The 22,410-nt window shown below is 37.5% G+C and overlaps 4 protein-coding genes across 4 annotated transcripts in view; 1 reads left to right on the top strand and 3 right to left on the bottom strand.

The window, feature by feature from the left end:
- The window catches only part of LOC137237813 (carboxylic ester hydrolase), a 140,238-nt gene extending 130,189 nt beyond the window's left edge, over positions 1-10,049 (bottom strand). The window contains exon 1 of the mRNA XM_067762019.1: positions 9,926-10,049. Within this exon, the coding sequence (XP_067618120.1) occupies positions 9,926-9,931 (6 nt within the window). The 5' untranslated portion in view covers positions 9,932-10,049. The remainder of the gene's footprint in view (positions 1-9,925) is intronic.
- Positions 185-7,374, top strand: ohgt (ohgata). The gene is made up of 7 exons (XM_067762020.1): positions 185-341; positions 443-1,198; positions 1,640-2,189; positions 4,304-4,703; positions 4,773-4,875; positions 4,946-5,042; positions 6,371-7,374. The coding sequence occupies exons 1-7, from the start codon at positions 308-310 to the stop codon at positions 6,579-6,581; spliced, it is 2,151 nt and encodes a 716-aa protein (XP_067618121.1). The 5' UTR covers positions 185-307; the 3' UTR covers positions 6,582-7,374.
- A 94-nt stretch (positions 10,050-10,143) lies between the features above and the next one.
- Positions 10,144-13,057, bottom strand: Fancl (E3 ubiquitin-protein ligase Fancl). The gene is made up of 3 exons (XM_067762023.1): positions 12,626-13,057; positions 10,335-11,348; positions 10,144-10,266 (listed from the first exon to the last, which is right to left on the bottom strand). Exons 1-3 carry the CDS (start codon positions 12,716-12,718, stop codon positions 10,228-10,230), a joined length of 1,146 nt encoding a protein of 381 aa, XP_067618124.1. The 5' UTR covers positions 12,719-13,057; the 3' UTR covers positions 10,144-10,227.
- An 8,056-nt stretch (positions 13,058-21,113) lies between these two features.
- Alp13 (Alkaline phosphatase 13) overlaps positions 21,114-22,410 on the bottom strand; it is a 268,219-nt gene continuing 266,922 nt past the window's right edge. The window contains exon 5 of the mRNA XM_067762024.1: positions 21,114-21,504. Within this exon, the coding sequence (XP_067618125.1) occupies positions 21,275-21,504 (230 nt within the window). The 3' untranslated portion in view covers positions 21,114-21,274. The remainder of the gene's footprint in view (positions 21,505-22,410) is intronic.

Raw genomic sequence — 22,410 nt, forward strand, 5'->3', positions numbered from 1 at the left:
TGCTACCAATTGACCCAGGCCTTGAATTAAAATTATTAGAAGTGACAGTTTAAAGCACTGCGAGGTAACATTTGTTTAATTTAATTATTTTTTTAATGTACAGTGAGCATACGTGCGAAATTTATTTTTAAATAAAAAATCTTTTTTTTTTATTGATAGGTTACATGGTGTAAACTAAACTCACCACTGTGAAGAGGCGTAAGCAAAGGAATCAGAAACAAGTGAAAATTTTTTATGGAAGATATCAGCACAGAAAATATAAAATAAAGTTTAATTGCGAATCGAGGAATATTTATATTCTATTAAAATGGACCAATCTGAAGCAGAAGGTCCTGCAGAAGGTACTAATGAGTTCAAAAAGGCCAAAATTATAGAATACATAGACAAAATCGATTGGAGTATCATAGGCGAAAATGTTTTTATTTTTTGTTGTCTTTTGCAGCGACAGCAAATGCGGAGCATATCGCCGAGGACAGCACTAACGCAACAACATTATCTGACGCTAATGCGGCTGCGGTAAATGCCAATAGCAAGGTGGAAACGCCACCACCTAGTGAAGGCTGTAATAGTACGGATGTTCCACCGTTAAGCGTACAGAAATCATCAGTGGCAGTTCCGCCTGAAATTTCTCCAGTCGTGAGCGATGAACCAACAGCAACCACTTCTTGTAACGAGCCACTACAAGAGAATAGCGTTGACGGACAAGCGCCAATAGCACGAGATGTACAACCAAGTATTTCTACGGAAGCCGCTGGTTTTACTACTGAAGCTGCTTCTTCTGCAAATGAAGAGAATGATCACCAATCAGAGGTATTGCATGAGATCGAGAACGAAGGATACCATGAATTGGAGGAGCAGGCAGTAGACGTGGCCGACAATATGGAAGTTGAAGCAAATGAAGCAACCTCTAATGAAGTAGAAAATGTATTACCAGAACTGCTAGAACACAATGATAGTATTGAGCATATTGATTACGACAATCAAAACAATGATCATAATAATGAAGGTGGATTACATTTCGATCCCTCGCCGCTGATTGACCCGCTTTTAGAAGATGACGACATGGAAGAACAAGGATTAGACGATAATGATAATAATGAAGAGCAGCCAATTGACGGTGCAAATGATGGCGAGGATAATTTAATGCTAGAGGTTATATCAGATGATGCTTCATCTTCTTCAGATGCTGTTTTTGATGGTACGAATACAGTTGATTTATGATTTATTAAGCCTCTTGTTGGATGACCTAGAGGCTTCAATGTGGCCATGTTAAACCTTTCCAGATATAGTCCGCTGGTATCTTAATGGTGGTTGTTACCGAAACGGTCCAGATCTATAACCAGCAAAAGACCATCAATTACGAAAATCCTCTTCAAAACTTCTGAGAGTATGTTTTTTTTTGATCCCTCGAATTGCTGGATTGCTATTGTAACAATAATACACCCAGGTTGTTGATGTAACGATAATGACGCTCTCAAGGTTTCTCGGGTGATAGTCGATGTTGATAGTCCTTTGCCTGATATAGATTCCGTGCGCTCCGTTTACTAACGGACCGGTATTATATGACTACACAATATCACTCTTACAATATATAATCATATAAATTAAAAAATGTTGTATACCAAATTTCTTCTTACAGATGATCAGATGCGCGCTGCTTTTCGGGAAATGTTAGTGCAAAATAGACGAGGCGGTGAAAATTTTATGCAACGTCTTCGTAGCGCTTTCTTTACAATGGAACATAATAGGGAGCGTCGCCGTACTGAACCGGAAAACAATGAAGTGGAAATAGAGGAGCAAGAACCTGAAAACCCTATTTCATTTGACACAAACTTGCCAGCTGAACATTCGTATTTGGGCGAGAATATGAATCGTGTGTCAGGCGTGCATTATTTAGAAGTTGGACAACAATATAATATGATGCTCTTCATGCATCAACACATATTATTCCCGGGTGAAATTTTACCATTTATGATTTCGGGTACGATTATTGAATCGAATATGCATGCCCAAAATGGTTTGCTTTTTGGTGTTTGCTTTCCGATACTCTGCAATAGTGAGGATGTGGATGATAATTTTTATGGTGTGACGTGTCAAATATACGAAAAAGGCACGGATGAACGTGGTAATGTGCTAATAAAATCGCGTGCACTACAGCGATTTGTAACGAAGGGCAGTCAAGTAACTGGGTAATATATCGTCGGTCTACAGTGCAAACCTAATTGACATAAAAGAACAAAAATCTATTTGAATTTTTCATTGAAAGTATAGAAAGTGAACTCATCATAAAGTTGATTTACTTTGTGTGTGGTCACTATTTGATGATATTGTTATGGCAGGTTGATGCATTAGCTCCTGCTCCATCAAACTGCATGAAAATGAAATTTTTGGAAAAACGGTACCTTAACGGGTTTGCATTCTAAGCCGACGTTATGTATTTACATATAAGACATTTTAAACTTTTTTTGTATTTTTTTAAAGAAACTTTGTTCTACTGGGCGTATCTACTGGTTCATCTTAATGTCAAGTCATAACATAATAACATCCCTTTCCACGAGTTCTGGATATTTTTCTTCAAGTACTGGATTCACCGGGCAATTCCCGACATAAAGGTCCGACGCCTGTCTATGGAGTTCACCAAGGACCTGCTTGTGTTTTTCCGCTTCATACGGCTGGGTTCTCAGGTGCCGTATTTCCTCAAAATGCTTACGGAGATGACTCCTTAGGCCCCTAGGCGGTGCTGGTTCGTCAATCAGATGTCTGTTGGGATGCCCAGGTTTCTGGGTATTCAACAGAAACTGTTTGGTCAGCATCTCATTTCTCTCCCTGATGGGGAGTATTCTCGCCTCATTATGCAGATGGTGTTCTGGGGACATAAGAAGACAGCCCGTGGCGATTCTGAGAGCAGTATTTTGGCAGGCCTGTAGTTTCTTCCAGTGGGTGGTTTTTAGGCTTGGCGACCATATGGGTGACGCGTAGCACGTAATCGGCTGGCTAATTGCTTTGTATGTGGTCAAGAGCGTTTCTTTATCTTTTCCCCAGGTACTGCCAGCAGGGGATTTGAGGATTTTATTACGGCTCTGAATTCTTGGAACAATTGCGGTTGCGTGCGCACCAAAATGTAGATTCTGATCAAACGTCACACCCAAGATTTTGGGGTGTAGGACAGTCGGTAGCGTAGTGCCATCGACGTGGATGTTCAATATGGTCGATTTCCTCCGCTCTCATTTGCCTTAGGTTGCACAGGTCTGAGTGTCAACAGCACAGTCGAAACAACCCTGCTAGACAGCTATCATCACAGCGTAAAGCAAAGTTTCTATCAGGTTGTTAGAAGCGTCATGACAAACCTGATATAAACATTGTGCATACGTGTATGCATGCACACACATACCCTGGTATTCCATACGAATAAAAGGAAAAATTTATGCGAGCGTATTAATGATGTCAACAATTCTGTTAATGTGGTGTTTCCGTCAGCTCTGTTTAGCAGGGAATATACTTGTTTGCCGGTAATCTACGGCGTGGTTGTTGTTGTGCTTACAGTAATCTACAGCGTGCTTGGATCGATCGCCATGGTGTGACTCCAAGACTTATCTCTATCTGGCTATGTTATCATAAATAGTTTGGTTCTATATAGCTGAAAAGAATCCGTATATTCAAGTTAAGGTGAAATCGTTCCGATAGACGCCAATATCCAGCTTACCATTGACTTCGGCAACTAACCCTTGGCTCTTGAAGTTTTTCTAATAACTGCTCTCTAAAATGCTTGTGGGTAATAAGACCTTGTTGTTTACCACCTTGGTGGAAGATTGCTGTAGTACAGATAAATTCCTTACGAATTATCATTTTACGAGCCAACAGGAATATACTTTTAAATATTGTTTTAAACCAGGGACGGGTTTTCGGAGTCGAAAAAGTCCTGGTCAAAAAATTGACCTAGGTGAAAATGTTTGAGTTCCCAGCTATCCCTTTAGCAATATCATGTCGAATCATGCATCCTTTTTATTTTTCGAACTTTTTTGTTTGCTTCGGGTAAGCCGATTCTTTGTTATCAAGCGGGACATTTATTTTCGCCATAAAAATAAAAGTCCGGATTTAACTTTGATTTCCGGACTTTTATTTTTAAAAGTCCGAGTTAACTAGTTCTATCGGACTCAAAAAATAAAAATCCGAAAGTAATTTTTATCTTGATCCAAATATATTAAAAGTCCAAAATTAATAGTTTTGCAAGGAATTATATTATAAAAGGAATAACAGTTTCGGCCCCTGTTTTAAACACTTTCATTTTGTTCTTTTCTTACAGTCCACTCTCCTTCATTGCTGCTCATCCACAGTTGAAAGTATATGGAACTGTACGCATTTTACCCGAAATCTATTTGCGTGAACCATTGAAATGCTTGGATATGGGTTCGTTGAATCGTTTTCGCGATATAGAATCTATGCGCGATACATATAAACGTTATCAAGCTGCAACAACAGCTTGGCCAGCCCATGTATATGATTATTATAGCATTACGGCCATTGTGGAAAAGGCACGTTCCCAATTGGCACAACATAAAATCGATACAATGCCCACAGATCCCACACAATTATCATTTTGGCTTGTGAGAAATCTACATCTTTCTGATAATTTAATGAAAACGATATTTTTAACAGATTCCGTTAATATACGTATGAAACTGATCTCGGACACATTTACAGATGTTAGTTCGTGTGATTTTATATACATCTTTGCATTCCTAATTTTTATATAATATTCATGAAATTTTTAGGATTCTGTTTTCACGTGTCGTTATTGTGGCAATCGCATTGCAAATTGCCAGCAACTTTTTGCTATGTCCAAGCATGGTGTACAAACTCAATATTGTAACTCAGGTAAAATTAATACGAATTGATGTTGAAGTTTATTCAAATATTTATAACTTATTTTTATCTATTTTTTTAGCTGGTTATATACATGAAACAAATACTGTGTATCAGCTGTTGCCAGATGCTATCACCTACAGTGGACAACCATCCGCAGAATTTAGTTGGTTTCCTGGGTGAGTTATGTGAATAAAAATGGAACTATTGAGCGAACTTGCGAACTACTCAAGTTCGAGATAGCTTTAGGATTTTGTCGAAGTTATCTCGGGTCATTTCCGGACTTTATTCTGGAAATTAAAAATATAAATCACGTTACTTTTAGCAGTGGAATAATGAGAACGAATAAAAATGTCGCAAACTTTGGAGGTCGTTGTATCCGCCATTATAAGGCTAGTCAGGGAAAGTATTTAGCTTACTTGTAGGGCGGGGGGGGGGGGGGATTAAGGAGCACATTGAGTTTTCTTATATCGATAGGCATAACTTTGGAATAAGTAATGTAAAATAATAACGATCATTTCGAAATGATTTCGATATTATTAATGGATGAGTAAGGAATCGGATTTAATTTTGGAATTATTTCGGGACTTTGGAATAACTTGGATGATATTTTCGGGATTCATGGATTCTATTTCAAACATCTAGGTCGAAATTGCGCTAATTCAAAAATACCGACTACTACCACTGAGCTGCTCTAACTTACGCCAAGTTGAAATATTTCACGTAATTTTGAGTCTTCTAATGCAATATGGATCAAAATTTCTGCACCAAATGTTTTCTTAGAGCAAAGAAGAAATTTCCAGTTGTCAAAAAAACTGTAATATATAAATTCAAAATAAAAATAACTTAAAAATTAATCAATTTCTTGATAATACAATCCCTGGCATTCAAGCGGTTGATAAGGGATTCGAGGTACATTCCCTTATCGAAAAGAAACATTTGAACAGCAATGTATCGGCATTCCGATGTTTGCGAGTGTACCGAGAATATAGTAGCAAATATAGAAGTATTATATGTATATATAAATAAATCAAATAGAAAGCTTAGTATTTTAGCTTCGAACTTCGAATGGCATCTTTCTGAATGTTGGTTGTATATGTTACCTGCTCGGAATTCGAACCACGAACGTTTGAATAGTAGCCAAAAACAATATCAACCATGCCACAGCGGCCACAAATACTCGACAAATATTCCTTAAATAATACCAAAAATTGACCGAAAATATCCTCTTACATTTATGGTTTCGAAAAAAATTTCTAAATTGTACGGGTAGGCTTTCGCAAGCAATCTCGAAATGCCCCTAAAATAATTACGAAACTATAGCGGTCTGGATCACAATTAAAATGCGAACTACTCAAAAGGCCGGCACATTCAAATCACTTTGCATACTTTCTGAAAAAAAGTACAGTTGTGTCAAGCTTTAAGGAAATTCGCTCGATTTCATACTATAATCTTATTCGTATATCACAATTCACAAAAAAGATCTTATTATTTTTCCCCCATACAGTTACGAATGGCACATTATTGTTTGCAAGATTTGTTCACGTCACATTGGCTGGAAATTTAAAGCGCTCGAACCGAATTTAGTGCCGAAATCATTTTTTGGTATTTCAAGTTCCAGCGTACGTATCAGTTCACCCTTACCGGCCACTAACACCAATACACGTGCTAGAGTTTTTCAAAGTTTAATGAGATTGGCACGTCGGGAAATGCAATGAATTTGGAGTACGGTGAAGCGTTTATGTTGTTGTTGCTGTTCTTCAGGCCAGTTTTGCGGCGCCATTATGAGAAGATGGCGTATTAGTCGTGCTCACGGACCGCAAGTTAATGAAGTAAATGTCATAAATTTAGTCTGACGTGAGGCAATTTTATATTGTACGTCTTATGTATATGTATTAGTCAGTTTGACAAAGGAATGCCAAACGTTTCACCCTAAATGGAAAGTGGGCGGATGTAATTTAAAGAATATATTTGCAGTTTGTTTGTATTTTAAGCTGTTTCAACGATGCTTAAGATTTTAATACATTTACTTAAATTGTTTAAAAACAAGTTATTAAAATAGCCATTTTTTTTTTCGAATTGAGTTACAGATTACGACATCCATTTGATTACATTTATTAAAATTTAATAAAGTTTATACTTGCACACCACTGAAACAAGCCCATACATAATTTTATAATTAAGAATCGCATAAAAACATATGTTTGTATTTAATACTCAACGCATGTGTACTCTAGCTTTTAAACAATACTACTTATTCTACAATTTTGACAATTTCTAATGTAAGGCGTATCTGGATTCAAAGAAAATGGGCCGCCTCGTTTTAGCCATTGTTTTATATTAGTTATTACCATGAGCATTTTGAATTGTTGGCATATCTTGTATGTATGCATAAGAAGAGAGACTGATTGTAATGTTTTTTCTTTTGACATTATAATCTTTGTTGAAAAAATTATAATTTGTAAGATGAATATAAATAATAAATATTTTGATGTTCATAAAAATTAAAAATGTTGCACATAATTATATGTTTGTTTACTGTATAAAAAAACATGAAAACTAAAGAATTTTTTTAAATTTTAAAGAAATAAAAGGCGTGAGCACCAAGTACTCTTCAAGTTCGATGTGTTACCATACTTACAGCTGCGAAAAACGAAAAAGCAACAAATATTATTAACAACCTTTACCAGGTATTTTAGAAGAAAATGTATCATAATTCAAATTTTTCGAAAACGTTTTTGAAATAATGCATAATTTAAGTAACACAATTCATTGGCGTTTTTTCTTAAATTAACGAAATTAAGTAAAGGACAAAAATAAATGATAAAATTGTCAATAATTTCCGCAACTTTTTTGGTATTCGCAGCTTTATATGCTATCGAAGTTAGATACTGAACCCTTTGAAGGAATGGTATAAATCTTTTTCTTTTCAAGCTTATATACTGTGACGAATATTAGCAACACTAAGGGATACTATCACCTCTAAGCCGATACTAAGTAGTCACTTGTATGTACATAATCAAATCAATCATTATGTCTACACATATGTACATACAAGCAGTGGAGAGATACGTACAAACACATGCATATATCTGAGATCCTCACAAAAGTATGCAATCATCATTACTCACATATACACGCGCATATGGCTATGCGAGAGGCTAAAAACTACAGATACATACTCGACGCGTATAGCTGGTAGCCAAGTAGAAAATTCTAGCAGAAGAAACGCCTAGAAGTATGCGAACGAGACAGCAGAGTATAAAAGGAGCGAAAGCTGAGTAGGCAGTTATGTTTGATTTAAGCATGCTATTGGTTGCGAAGTATAAGTGTTATTGTGAAGTATTTTCAAAGTAGTCAAATAAAGACCATTTTGCATTATTGAATATTGGAGCTATTTATTCAACAATTTAGCGATACGAACATTAGTAGAAGGTGTAAAATAAGCGGAAGGTGTAAATATTTTATTTGGCATTTCTATTTTCCTTTCAAGCAGTCCATATATGTAATACTCCTATATTGCTAATACCAAATCCTCTCAAGGAGTTTTGAAATCAAAACAAGACAGCCTACAAAATTTTTGTGATTGTAGCAGCATAAGTGTGACAAGAAAAATTTTAAATTATAACGTACATTCGATTATTGAATACAAAAACAAAAACATTTAAACAGCATATATCGGCACTCTGATGTTTGTGAGTGTACCTAGCCTGTAGTATGTAGCAAGTTTTGAATTTTGAAAAATTTTACCATGTGGCCAGTTTTTTTTCAAATTCAGAAATAAAGTATAAACTATATTGCATTTCATATGGTATTGGACGAATAAGCAATGAATTGGTGCCACAGCAACATCAATAGAGGAACTTAAGAAGAAGACTGCGCGATATCACAAATCAGCTGGAGTTGGCTGCTTCCATTCAGCAAAACAATTTTCTGGCGGCCAATCGGAGTTGAAATCCTCTTCCGTCATATGGAAAATCTATTTAAGCCTTCTTAAAAAATCATTGCGCAATTTCTGGATAGCTGCATCAAATTTACTAAGAGCAGCTCTTCCGTTGCTGCTTTACTACTTTTCGACTTAAAATAAAGAGTATGTTCGTAGAATATTAATGTTATCCAAAAATTTGTTAAAATTAACACCAAATTATTAAACTATAATTTAAATGACTAAAAATACCTACTTTTATCCAAACCGGTTCGAACATTGTTCAGAGTAAGAGGAAAAAGAGAAGTGAAAAAAGTCTCAAGGACTTTTTATTTAGAATATAAAGAATGGAAGAAGGGAAAAATCTCGAAGGGAATTACAATTAGGCTGATAATAGGAAAGAAAAAAAAAAATAAAAAATACAAGGCACGACAGCCTTCGAAGAGATTTTAGGCCGAGCTTCTCATCTGATTTGCGTCGTGCTCCTTTTTAATTTTCCGTACTGGCGTGACAGGACTTACATGCTTTACGCCGACTCCGACCCCCAACGGCATCTGCAAGGCAGATGAGTTTTCGCTGAGAAGCTTTTCATGACAGAAATACACTCGGAGTGTTTTGAAGTTGAACCCCGACATACGTAATATATATGCTGCATGCGATGTGTCTCCATATGACATCAACCATCTTTTCAATCTTAATGTGGAACCTACACCTCTAACACCAATCTCCTAAGGTCAACCCTGTTGAAACTGACAGTTTCCTTGAACTTCCGTTAGAGAACTTTGATGAAAATTTGGGAAAGGTCGTGCCCATTAAATGGGGAAATGCACTGTTAACACAACAACAATGTTGAAGCATCGCCTCTATGGTTCCGCAAGAGGGTTTTTATGAATTTTTTTTAGTGATTGCGCCTATTGGACGATGCACTGCTTCAACCACAGCCACATCAACTCCGAACTATACTATATATAAGTTACTATGTATTGACATGATACGTTTTCCGAAATGATTAATTATCATTTATATTGATATTAGAGTAAAATTGCAAAACTGCTCAGGGTGGTGGTTATTAGAACATGGATCTTAATTTAAACTCAACAGTTAGCTTTTCGAGTGTATCGGTATGAAATTGATTACCTGCATATATAGTAGTGTAGAAATCAGACATTTCCATGAAGTCAGCCATTAGAATACCCCGCTGCACGCTGGACTGTTTCTGAGCTTAACTTACTGCCGCAGTATTGTTAAGTTGGAAAGGATGGAACTGCTATTCTCACAGATACATCCAAGTACTCATTTTGAGTAAATGTATGTCAAATTTCTAAAAGTAACAATTTAAAAGCTAGAGGTTTTTCTTTGAGTACTCCATCTGTACTGCAGCAGTGCTTGAAGCTCCGAACAAAACCGCTTTTCGGGACCAGGTGCGAACTCGAGAAAACTTAATTTTCCAATAACTCAGCGAAGGATGTTGAAAGTTTCTAACAAAAGGGCGATATAGAAATCTCTTAAAATATAAACGTAAATTTAGAGAAAATTTCAAACTTACCGTTTTGCAAAATGGACATGCACCAAAAGACACGCTCAAAAAATCTTTGCCTTCTGTTAGTGTATTAAACCATTCACGCAGACACGCCGCATGATATATCAATGTACATTGTGCATTGTCACATGACACAATTGGTATTTCACCTTCATCCGATGCATACGCATAACAAATATTACAAAATTGTTCACCAGTGGATGTAGTCTCATGTTCGGCACCAATCCAACCGCTACCAGGTGGCATAGGAAAATAGCAAAGATCAAATATACGCAATAAATTCTTATGTATATCCAATTCAGCATCCCAATCACGTAAACCTTCACTAAGCATACGTCTCAATTCTTCAACAGCTTGTGTTGGTCCTAAAATTTGTAGTGACATTGAAGCTATTGGTGCAAAAGGATCACTAATCACCAGTTTCAAGTAGACACGTTCACGCAAAACAAATAAACGCCAATTGTGTTTAGTAGATATCGGTGGTCTTGGTTGCACAACATAACATAGTTCATCAATGTCTTGAAAACAATCGTAAAACATTTGTAAATCTTGCAAATATTTTTGAAATTGTTGTATCATTGCGGCTAGATTTGAACATTTTTGTAATTGTTCCTCCCAAGCAAAACAATCGGGTAAACTATGGGCGCTAACCAGCAGATTAGGTAGATCCACTTGCAAATAGTGTTGATAGTAATGTGAAAATTTTGAGAATCTTACACGTTCATAGTTGTCACTCAAATGTAGTTGATACGACTCTGGGGCATAAACATCAGCTATTTCTTTGTAGATATTTTGTGTCGATGTTTCATGCTCACTTGGAGTGGGCGGTGTAACATCCGTATTTAACTTGTCTGCTATTTGTGGCATGTTTTCCATAAAGTCATACAATGTCCACGAAGATGGCAGATATTCATTTGGTATTTTAGTGTATTTAATTTGGTGTGGTAGTAGTAGCTCAATTCGGGCTTCTTGAAGTTGTGGAAAATGTGGACAAATTAATTTTAAGCGATACCATTTTCCCTGAAAGATTTTAATATAATTTTTGATTGCAATTTAAAAAGTAAATTATTGAGGTGTAATGCGACTACATAGTGGAATATCGCCCAAACTAGGCTACGAACCCATTAATCCAGGGTGTACTCCGGAAGTCTCCGTAAGCTCCGTTAGGGAGCGGCAACTGACAAGTCCAAACAAAGAATTGGAATATAAAAAATAACCGAAACTGAGATGGAAAGAAAGATTTCACAGTACCAGACAACATTGGGAATTGCCCCATTTAATTTGTGTGTATTGGGAATAGTCCAGCGCATGGTTGTTGTTGTTGTAGCATTGCTTCGCCCCATACAATCGATGTGTTCGATCACAAATTGTCATCAATATCCTCTAACGGAAGTCCAAGGAAACTTGCTGTTTCAACAGGGGTGGACCATAATGAGAGGCGTGTTAGAGGCGTTGGTTCCACATTCCAATTGAAGAAATGGTTGGTGTCATGTGGGGACACATTGCAAGCAGGGCATACATTTTGTATGTCGGGGTTTATTCTGGATAGGTAAGAGTTTAACCTGTTACAGTATCCAGATCGAAGTTGAGCTAGAGTGACTCGCGTTTCTCTAGGGAGTGTGCGTTCCTCTTCTGCAAGTTTAGGGTATTGTTCCTTGAGTACAGGAATCACCGGGAAATTCCTGACATAGAGGTCCGACGGCTGTTTGTGGAGTTCAGTGAGGACCTGCTTGTGTTTTTTGGCTTCATACGGCTGTGTTCTCAGGTGCCGTATTTCCTCATAGTGCTTACTCCTTAAGCCCCTGGGCGGTGTTGGCTCATCAATCAGATGTCTGATGTCATGCCCAGGTTTCTGGGTATTCAACAGGAACTCTTTGGTTAGCATTTCATTTCTCTCCCTGATGGGGAGTATTCTCGCCTCATTATGTAGAGGGTGTTCTGGGGACATAAGAAGACAGCCCGTGGCAGTTCTGAGGGCAGAACCCAGCGCATGTTCGTCGTGGTCGATCCAACCGATCAGGAAATGATTTCGCACAGCCCCAGAGACATTGGAATCTGGTTGATGATAGTTCGTGGAGGAGAGCTTTACCGTGAGAAGCCTTCCATACTTCAACCGAGTTGATGAGGAAAATAGAAGAAACAGCAATTGGCTGAAGCCGACAATCCTACCTTTAAGAGGCAGTAGGGAAAGGGAAAATGCCTCAGTCCTACGTCTCTCGATATTTTTGGAAGAGTACTAGCAGTCGACCACTGTTCAAGACAAATATACGTGTATGAATAAAGTTCATGTTATTTACTTCAATTTTTATCGTCCCCCTTGCATTTGCCTTGCTACCGGTAAAACCAGCATAACGGAGTTGCAATTTTTCCCACTCTCCACATTGCTCCATGCTCACCAAACTGATTGGAGTTACTAAAGAAGTGGAGGACAAGTATGATTACGCAGAACCTTTAATTTATAGTTCCAAAGCAAAACTAGGCCAGGTAGATTATTTAAATTTCCCGCCCACAAATCTGCACATATGTAAGCTCATTTCGCAACGCGGTAACGTTTTACAAGTCCCACAACGCAAATCACAGAATAGTGGACGCCCAAAAGAACTGCAGTTTCAACTTTGGATCTTTGCACAACGAAACTTGCTTAAACTTGGTGCAAATATTACTATTATATTTATAAATAAAAGGAAATTACAAATACTTCTTATAAATCAAAAACAATTTAAAATAAACTGCTGACCACCGAAGACAACAACAGCTGATGGGTTTTATTGTGAATGTGATGCTTTTTCTTTCTTCCTCAGGACTGCATTTATATGTATTTACATTCTTATTTCTTCCTAAATATCAGTACCCTCCATTTAGGCCCGAATTTTCAGTAGTTCGTTAAGCTAAGCTTAAACTAAGTTTGCTTAAACTCTAGTCAAATTAAAGCTCCAGTTAAACTAATGAGCAGTTTTTCAGTCAATGTTTAAGGCCGCCTTTCGGGTATGCTTTTTGTGCGGCAACATTTGTTTTTTTTATTATATAGATAATTAGTATATACGTCAACCGGTGGATTTTGTTTACCCAACAAACATGGAAACAAATTGTCCAGCGAAATAAATATCTAGTTCCGGAAGTGATATGCAACATTAATTATTCTTAAACCAGATAATTCTCGAGTTGATATCCAACTTCATTCTCCAATCACTACCAACCTTTGAGAAATTTTTGAAAATTAAAAGTTTTCGAGTTGGTCTCCAATGTCATTAATATTTTCCAATTATTAACGTAATTTCGAGAGATTTTGAGAAATGTAGAGTTCTCAAATGTATATTCGGTAATAGTGCAGTTTACGGTACCCACCAAAATTTGGGCCAAAATTTTCGAGTGAGGTATCAAAAGACGCGTATTCACGCCTAAATCAAGAATCCGTTCAAAAGATATTAACGAAAAACCGAAAAAAGAACCGCGGGTCCCTCCGAAACCGGGGGTGGGATCCATAGTATTTTTGCGCAGAACACCTTTCTGCGTTGGCAGCCTTCGGTCGCGCTTATAAAAAATAACCCTGGGCTACGCCATGCCAAGTCCGGGTGTGTGGTATAGCCGTGGCTACCGCCACGGTGATGCAAAATTTTTTTTATGGGTACAAACACAACAACAACCACATTAAAATCGCCAAATTCAACAGCAAATATCTCCGGACAGAGATACATTTTTCTTTTCCGCCTTCGGATTATTGTTCTCGAGATTAATACGCGTCTTTTGATACCTCACTCGAAAATCTTGGCCCAACTTTAGGGTGGGTACCGTAAACTGCACTACTACCGTATATTCAACACATTTCTCCAGTTGACATCCTACATTGCATACTGAGCTGAGGTGGAGATGAAAAAGGTACCACCAAAACCAGTAGCTGTTTATTGTGAGAAATAAACACCTGGTTGATAGCTGTAATGAAGCGTAATTAATCAAAAATAAATTATATATATTTTATTTTATTTTCGTGAAAATACTGTAGTATGGAATCTTACATTTGAGTCCAGTTAACTGACAAACTAAGTTGAACTTGTACTGAAAAACCGGGCCTTAGTCCTGCACATAAGGGAGCACCGTCTATCCTTTTAACCCGCAGTCCCAAGGCAGATACCGAACTATGGCTGCGTTGTTGAGAAGTTTTAAAAAACTGTAATTTATATCGCCCCGTTACTGTTTGGCGATTGTATTTCTATCATTCTGAAAGGACAAGATGTTCTTACAACAGTTAGGAGAGCAGCTGTGGTAGACGGGTTTCTTACCCATATTTAATATTATGAGATCGCCTGGGCGGCCTGGTGGTCATACGTCCAAAATGAACAACTCAAGATCTTATGTTAGTAAGAAGAATGAGAGAGGGAGAAAAGGACTCGCAAGCGCCAAGAAAGACGAAAGCGCTATAAGCGGTGCGTCAGACTCGGAAAGCGAAAATAATATAAAGTTAACGAGCTCCGTGGTGGAACGGAAGGTGAATCCAAACTGAGAAGTAGAATGGTGAAAGGTAGAGGGAGTAAGACAGCTCTCTCGCAGTACTTGAAACCAACCCTGTTGGCTGCACTGCATGCCTTTCTGCACACATTGAAGCCCGTATCGTGTTTTATACTCACGTATCGAAAAGGGATTTCACTCAAGCGATAAATGTGAAACTGTCAAAAGATTCGTAAAAATTATAAGAAGTTATGGACCTTATGAGAACTAGTAGCCACTTTTTCACATATATCCATAATCCGCTTCACCATTTCGGAGCTACTTCGGTTTAAAAAATTAATTTCGAACACGGATCTTTTAACACGATACGGGCCCTGATATCGAAGAACATAGCTTTAACAGCTGTAACGAAACTCAATGCCTAGCGACAGCTTCAGTGCAGACCATACGGCCTGAGTGGTATACCGTCTACAAATATTGGATGAAGAAGCTACCAAGATCCCTACTTGCGTTCCGATAGGCTCTTAGAGCCAAATGACAGAAGAGGCGATACACGTGTACACGTTGGTTCCAAAATAACGGAAGAAGTAGGGTCTGCGGTTGTTGTTGTTGTTGTTGTAGCAGTGAGGTCTGCGGTATACTGCGCTTTTCTGGTAATAAACAAATTCTACAAGCCGCCAGATCATGGTAGTGTTTTTACGGCGGAAGAAGTAGCCATGACCAAAGCAGGAGAAACATTGGAGGAAATAGCTTAAACTGGAATTTCACATGTTCGACAAAGCAGGAAAGGCGTAGAACCAAGGGCAGGCTGCAAAAAATTGAAGATTATGTACAGATCTTACAAATTTTAGACAAACAGTGGTAAAGCTATTAGATCTAGAAACATCAAATAGAATAGCTCCTAGGAAGCTTCTAGTATTTCCAAGAGGTCGGAGTTATTTTATAGCACAGACCCAAGTTTTTGCTAGGGGTTTTCAGTTTGGTCGTTGAGCAAACTTCTGGTAACGCTATGAACCCATTCACTCTATGTGAGGTCCTCACGGACCCGTCAGTTCAACCTAACCTAACCTCCATATTCCAAATGAACAGACGGTTGTGAAAACACGTTTCATGCTGAACATACATCATGCCGTGGGTGATTCTGCATATGTAAAAAGTTGACCTGTGTGGACAGAGTACTTTCCCAAGATGAGCAGCAGTCCCATCATATTGCTTACGAATATGTCCTATCCTTATAATTCCATGAGATGCGGCTGCATAAAGTAGTCAGGTCTGATGAGCGGGGGTGTTGAGGGGGTCATTACCCCCGGGCCCGGGCTTTGGAGGGGCCCAGGAATCTCAAAATGCTATCCAAGTTTTTTGCTTACAGAAAATAAACAACCCACACTTTTAATCACATTTCGTAGATAGCAATCATTTTAAATTTCAACAAATTTTTATACTCAGTTGAGCAGAGCTCAGAGAGTATATTAACTTTGATTGGATAACGGTTCTTCGTATAGGTATAAAGGAATCGAGATAGATATAGACTTCCATATAAAATCATCAGGATCGAAAAAAAATTTGATTGAGCCATGTCCGTCCGTTCGTTAACACGATAACTTGAGTAAATTTTAAGGTATCTTGATGAAATTTGGGATGGAGGTTCCTGGGTACTCATCTCAGATCGCTATTTAAAATGAACGATATCGGACTATAACCACGCCCACTTTTTCGATATCAAAAATTTCGAAAAACCGAAAAAGTGCGATAATTCATTACCAAAGGCGGATAAAGCGATGAAACTTGGTAGGTGAGTTGAACTTATGACGCAGAATAGAAAATTAGTAAAATTTTGGACAATGGGCGTGGCGCCGCCCACTTTTAAAAGAAGGTAATTTAGAAGTTTTGCAAGCTATAATTTGGCAGTCGTTGAAGATATCATGATGAAGTTTGGCAGGAACGTTACTCCTATTACTATATGTATGCTTAATAAAAATTAACAAAATCGGAGAACGAACACGCCCACTTTAAAAAAAAATTTTTTTAAAGTCAAATTTAAAAAAAAAATTTAATATCTTTACAGTATATAAGTAAATTATGTCAAGATTCAACTCCAGTAATGATATGGGTCAACAAAATACAAAAAAAAAGAAAATTTTAAAATGGGCGTGGCTCCGCCCTTTTTCATTTAATTTGTCTAGGATACTTTTAATGCCATAAGTCGAACAAAAATTTACCAATCTTTGTGAAATTTGGTAGGGGCTTTGATTCTAGGAAAAGGGCGAAATCGGTGGAAGCCACGCCCAGTTTTTATACACAGTCGACCGTCTGTCCTTCCGCTCGGCCGTTAACACCATAACTTGAACAAAAATCGATATATCTTTACTAAACTCAGTTCACGTAATTATCTGAACTCACTTTGTATTGGTATAAAAAATGGGCGAAATGCGACTATGACCACGCCCACTTTTTCAATATCGAAAATTACGAAAAATTAAAAAAATGCCATAATTCTATACCGAATACGAAAAAAAGGGATGAAACATGGTAATTGGATTGGCTTATTGACGCAAAATATAACTTTAGAAAAAACTTTGTAAAATGGGTGTTCCATCTACCATATTAAGTAGAAGAAAATGAAAAAGTTCTGCAGGGCGAAATCAAAAGCCCTTGGCAGGAATACTATTCGTGGTATTACATATATAAAAAAATTAGCGGTACCCGACAGATGATGGTCTGGGTCACCCTGGTCCACATTTTGGTCGATATCTCGAAAAGGCCTTCACATATACAACTACCACCACTCACTTTTAAAACCCTCATTAATACCTTTAATTTGATACCAATATCGTACAAAGACATTACAAAGTCACCCCTGGTCCACCTTTATAACGATATCCCGAAAAGGCGTCCTATAGAACTAAGGCCCGCTCCATCTATAAATACTCATTAACACCTTTCATTTGATACCCATATCGTACAAATAAACTCTAGTGTCACCCCTGGTCCACCTTTGTGGTGATATCTCGAAAAGGCGTCCACCCATAGAACTAAGACCCACTCCCATTTAAACTACTCATTAACACCCTTCGTTTGATACCCATATTGTACAACCGCATTCTAGAGTCACCCCTGATCCACCTTTATGGCGTTATCTCGAAAAGGCGTCCACCTATAGAACTAAGGCCCACTCCCTTTTAAAATACTCATTAATACCTTTCATTTGATACCCATATCGTACAAACAAATTCTAGAGTCAGCCCTGGTCCACCTTTATGGCGATATCCCTAAATGGCGTCCATCTATAGAACTATGGCCCTCTTAAAATACTCTTTAATACCTTCCATTTGATACACATGTCATACAAACACATTCCAGGGTTACCCTAGGTTCATTTTCCTACATGGTGATTTTCCCTTACTTTGTCTCCATAGCTCTCAACTGAGTATGTAATCTTCGGTTACACCCGAACTTAGCCTTCCCTACTTGTTTAAATTCGTTTTCTGTTGCAGCAGAAAAATTCGGTATGATGCAAATTCTTATACAGTGATATGCATGTATGTATGTATGTATGTAAACAGCGATTTAAAGAAATTTATTTCATACAATTAATGCAATATTTAAATAAAACTCTATAAGTAATAAACTGTACTTATTAGTTTTCACACCTCACCGATTTTTAAAGTGTAATATTTCTCGCAATCAATATAATAATTTATATTCCACAAATATATTAGTATTTTATGAAGAATATGTATATTTCTATGTAAACGTATTTACTCATATGTTGTTCTGTATGAATGTGTGGATAAATTAAAGATAACTATATATTCATTGTATATAATATACATTACGTGTAAATATACATGTATATACAAATGCATATAAATATGTGAAAGATGGTAATTTTGATTTTGAGAATATGTTCATTTTAGTATGGGGGCTCGTATTTTTTTTGCCCCTGGCCCGGATTTTCTCTCAGCGGCCCTGAAAGTAGTTGTCTGTTGCAATGCCCTGGTTTCTCGAAATTTAGCAGAAGCTGCCTGTTCAGCATTTCATTAAGCTAACATTTCCTCCTCTTTCATTAAACTTTGGCCAGATCTTAGAGCATTGTAATCTGGGTGGATTTAACTATTCATTTCGGAGCAAAGTTGATCTTTGATAGTGTAAACTGTTTCAGATAAGAGTCCCAATACTATTTAGTGATAGTGCAATTTTTCAGTGGGTCTGTCACTAGTATGAGAATACTTTGGGAAAGGGTGACCCCCGTTTATACACTTCATATGCCTTTTTTAATGTAAGATTACAATGCTACAGTATTTTCACGAAAATAAAATTGGTACAACTAACTTTTAATTAATGGCTCTTCTTTAGTGCTTTGAACCAGGTGCTTATTTCTCACAACAAACAGCTGTTGGCTGTGGTGGTACCTCGGGGAAAATTTTTTTCAACCCACCTCAACTCGATATCCAAAGTAGGATATAAACTGGAGAAACGTATTGGATATGCATGGAAGCTGTGCATTTCACAAAACCTCTCAAAGGTTGGAAAATAATTTTACAAAATTTCTCAAAGGTTGGATAGTGAATGGAGAATGAAGTTGGATAAAAACTTGATAACTATCTGGTTTAAGAATTTACAGCATGATGTTGGATACCAGCTCTGGAACTAGATATATATTTCTCTAAGGCTGGATAAATTTTTTTTTCATGTTTGTTGGGTGAAATCCAACCCACAAACGCGGCCTTAAACTGTGACTGAAAAGCTGCTCAGTAGTTTAACTGGAGTTTAAATTTGACTAGAGTTGAAGCAAACTTAGTTTAAGCTTAGCTTAACCAACTACGGAAAAACCGGCCCTAACATTGGCATGTCATTAGAGGTGGCGTCCAGTGTTGCCAGAACTTTTTCAGAAAAAACGCTAGATTGGTAAAAAAAGCTAAAAAAGGCTAAATAAAAATGTTTAAGGCTAAGTCCAGGTATTTCAGTAGTTGGTTAAGCTAAGCTTAAACTAAGTTTGCTTAAACTCTAGTCAACTTTAAACTGCAGTTGAGCTAATGAGCAATTTTTCAGTCACAGTTTAAAGCCGCCTTTGGGGTATGCTGTTTGTGCGGCAACATTGGTTTTCTTTTTATTCAGCGCAATTCTGAACATATATTTTTTGGGAGATTTTTCCCTTTTCCCATTCCCACAATCACGAACACAAATTTCTTGGGAGTTTTTTCCCATTTCCCATTCCCGCTATCACAAACGAACTTCAAAAAAGGGGAAAAGTGTTTTGGGAGAAAAGTAGGTATCACGAGCGCAATAAGAAATTTGAATTGATTTGTTTGTTTTGGGAGTTAATTCCCTAAAGATTTTGAAGGGAAGAAATAGCTGTCTCGTGCATCGGACAGGTTGTTCTGGGCTATAACCCAAAACCCGACGTCCCCGTAACTTTTATAAATCTTTTGTGGCTCCTTGCTGTGCCAGCACAGAACATAAATGTTTGCGACATCCGCCCAATGCAGCTCCTGCCTTGGACGGTGCCACTTTCCTAGATGTTCTGGTTTCCGCTACGGCAACCCCCCGACGGGTTTCATTGCGCCATGTTGCCAGGCCCCAAATCAAATACACCGGGTACCCCAATGCTTACCCAAGGACGTCCAGTCCCAGGGCCACATCAGCAGTTGCGTCATAGCCTTTCACAACCCAGGCGTAGGCACCCGTCACTTACTCCCAGAGTGACGACGTCTACCCCGTTGCACTTCAGAATTCTGCAGTTAAACTGTAACTGAAGATGTGACTTGTGCCAAAGGACTTCTTTTGATTTTTTTTTATTTATAGGCTCTCTATCACCTTAAACGTCTTTTTAAAAATCGCTATGTTTTTGCTAATATACTAGAATGTATATGTATGTATATCTCACCCTATTTCAAACCCCTTTTCAAAAACGCCCCATCTCAAAATATGGTTCAAACCCTATCTCAGAATTTGATCGAAGAACACCCAAATTTAGGATTTGTTTCGAAAAGCCCCTGAGTATGAATTCAATATATTTTGACATTCTCAGATAGGGAGATTTCGTTTCAAAAACGCCCTATCTCATGCCAAAATATGTTGAATTTATACTCAGGGGCTTTTTGGAACAAATTCATATTTTATACACAACTATTTTTAGAAAAATTTTGTTGCTCTGAATTATTTGTTTTTGTTTATTATATTGTTATATTTTAATATTTAGTAAAAATTACTAAAATATATACGTATATGATCCAATTTTTTTGATTTGCTTTGTGCTTTATATATCCATGAATTTAAAAAAAATTAAGATTGACAATTCAGTATCTAATTTTACATAAAGGTTTTAATTTTGCAATTGTGGTAGTAGTACATCTTGTACCGGATCTACGTCGACCGCTACACTTGGTTGTTTTGATTCTTGTGTAATCAGACGACAGACTATTGATGGTATTTGACCTGAATTTATATCAGTGCCATTATTAGCCTTTTTCGATGGTTTAAAAGTGAAGACAACTTGATCCTCAGTAGTGACTGAAGCCTGGCCGAATGAGCCACAGTTGGACGATGGCGCAGCAATGCGGTTTCGGCAACATAATATGATGTTTACTACGTGCCGCGCATTCAAATGGTATTTCTTTTGTCTCATTTATAAGTGCACCCTCCTTTTCATAACCGCCACCGTCAACGCCTAAATCGAAAAGTCTCTGCTTGCAAGTATATTCACCGCGTTCGCCAAACATGCCGAAACCGCCTGAAGTGAAAAAAGAGAACGTTTTGAAGATTGGAATGTGATTGAACATTTAAAAACTACATATTTACAAATCATTATATCAGTATCGACCGAAAAGCTTATAGGCTCTACGCTGTGTCCTGAATAGCCCCAACCGCCGCAAAAATTATCAAAACGATTAGCGATCTGATATTCATTATTCAACGCTTCCTTGGTTTGATTTTGTTGTTTGGGCGCTGCTTCCTCAAAGCAAGCAGGTCTGTTGGGTTTATTTTGAAATAATGAAAAAATATAACTATTAAAAATGTACCCGGGACTAACCCCCCAAGGGCGACTCTGGGAGTGTTCGAGAAAAAGTTCTTCGACGTACACGTTGGCGGCGGCGAGTATCGAAGAAGATTTAAAGATATGCTTTACGAGTTTAACGCAGACATCAACGTAGTCCAGCGAATCAAACCACAGCGGTTTCCTGTTAGGACTCTAGAACTATTTAAAAAAACTCAGCACAGTTTTATTATTTGTTTAAATGTGTCGCTTTTTGGTGAGAACCATTTCAAGACAAAAATATACTTGGTTAGTTGCTATAGAATGCATAATAGTCTTCTCAAAAAAATCCTAATAATTAAAAAAAAAAAGGTTAAAAGCATAGAAGATATTCTAAATTTTCTAGACCAAGTTTAAAACACTCAGGAACGTCAAGGCACTTCTGTCCGGTCAGGCGATATAAATTTAGAAATCATCAACATCTACATCCCTCCTGTCACCTGTTGCCCCAGTGGATATTGCCCTGATATCAGCGTACTACTCACTGGCGATAATCGTATTATCTTAGGCGATTTCAATGCCCACCATGATCTATGGCATATGGAGCATGCAACTGCAATTGTTCCTAAAATCCAGAACCGTAATAAAATCCTCAAATCTCTT

The sequence above is a fragment of the Eurosta solidaginis genome, chromosome 1 (genome assembly GCF_040869045.1).
Source record: "Eurosta solidaginis isolate ZX-2024a chromosome 1, ASM4086904v1, whole genome shotgun sequence".
NCBI lineage: Eukaryota > Metazoa > Arthropoda > Insecta > Diptera > Tephritidae > Eurosta > Eurosta solidaginis.

Coding starts and splice junctions, on each gene's coding strand:
- ohgt (XM_067762020.1), top strand. CDS start 308: ATGGACCAATCTGAAGCAGAAGGTCCTGCAGAAG. Junction 342..442: donor AGCAGAAGGTCCTGCAGAAG/GTACTAATGAGT, acceptor TGTCTTTTGCAG/CGACAGCAAATGCGGAGCAT. Junction 2,190..4,303: donor AAGGGCAGTCAAGTAACTGG/GTAATATATCGT, acceptor CTTTTCTTACAG/TCCACTCTCCTTCATTGCTG.
- Fancl (XM_067762023.1), bottom strand. CDS start 12,718: ATGGAGCAATGTGGAGAGTGGGAAAAATTGCAACTCCGTTATGCTGGT. Junction 11,349..12,625: donor GGGGGACGATAAAAATTGAA/GTAAATAACATG, acceptor AAAATCTTTCAG/GGAAAATGGTATCGCTTAAA. Junction 10,267..10,334: donor CATGTCCATTTTGCAAAACG/GTAAGTTTGAAA, acceptor CCCTTTTGTTAG/AAACTTTCAACATCCTTCGC.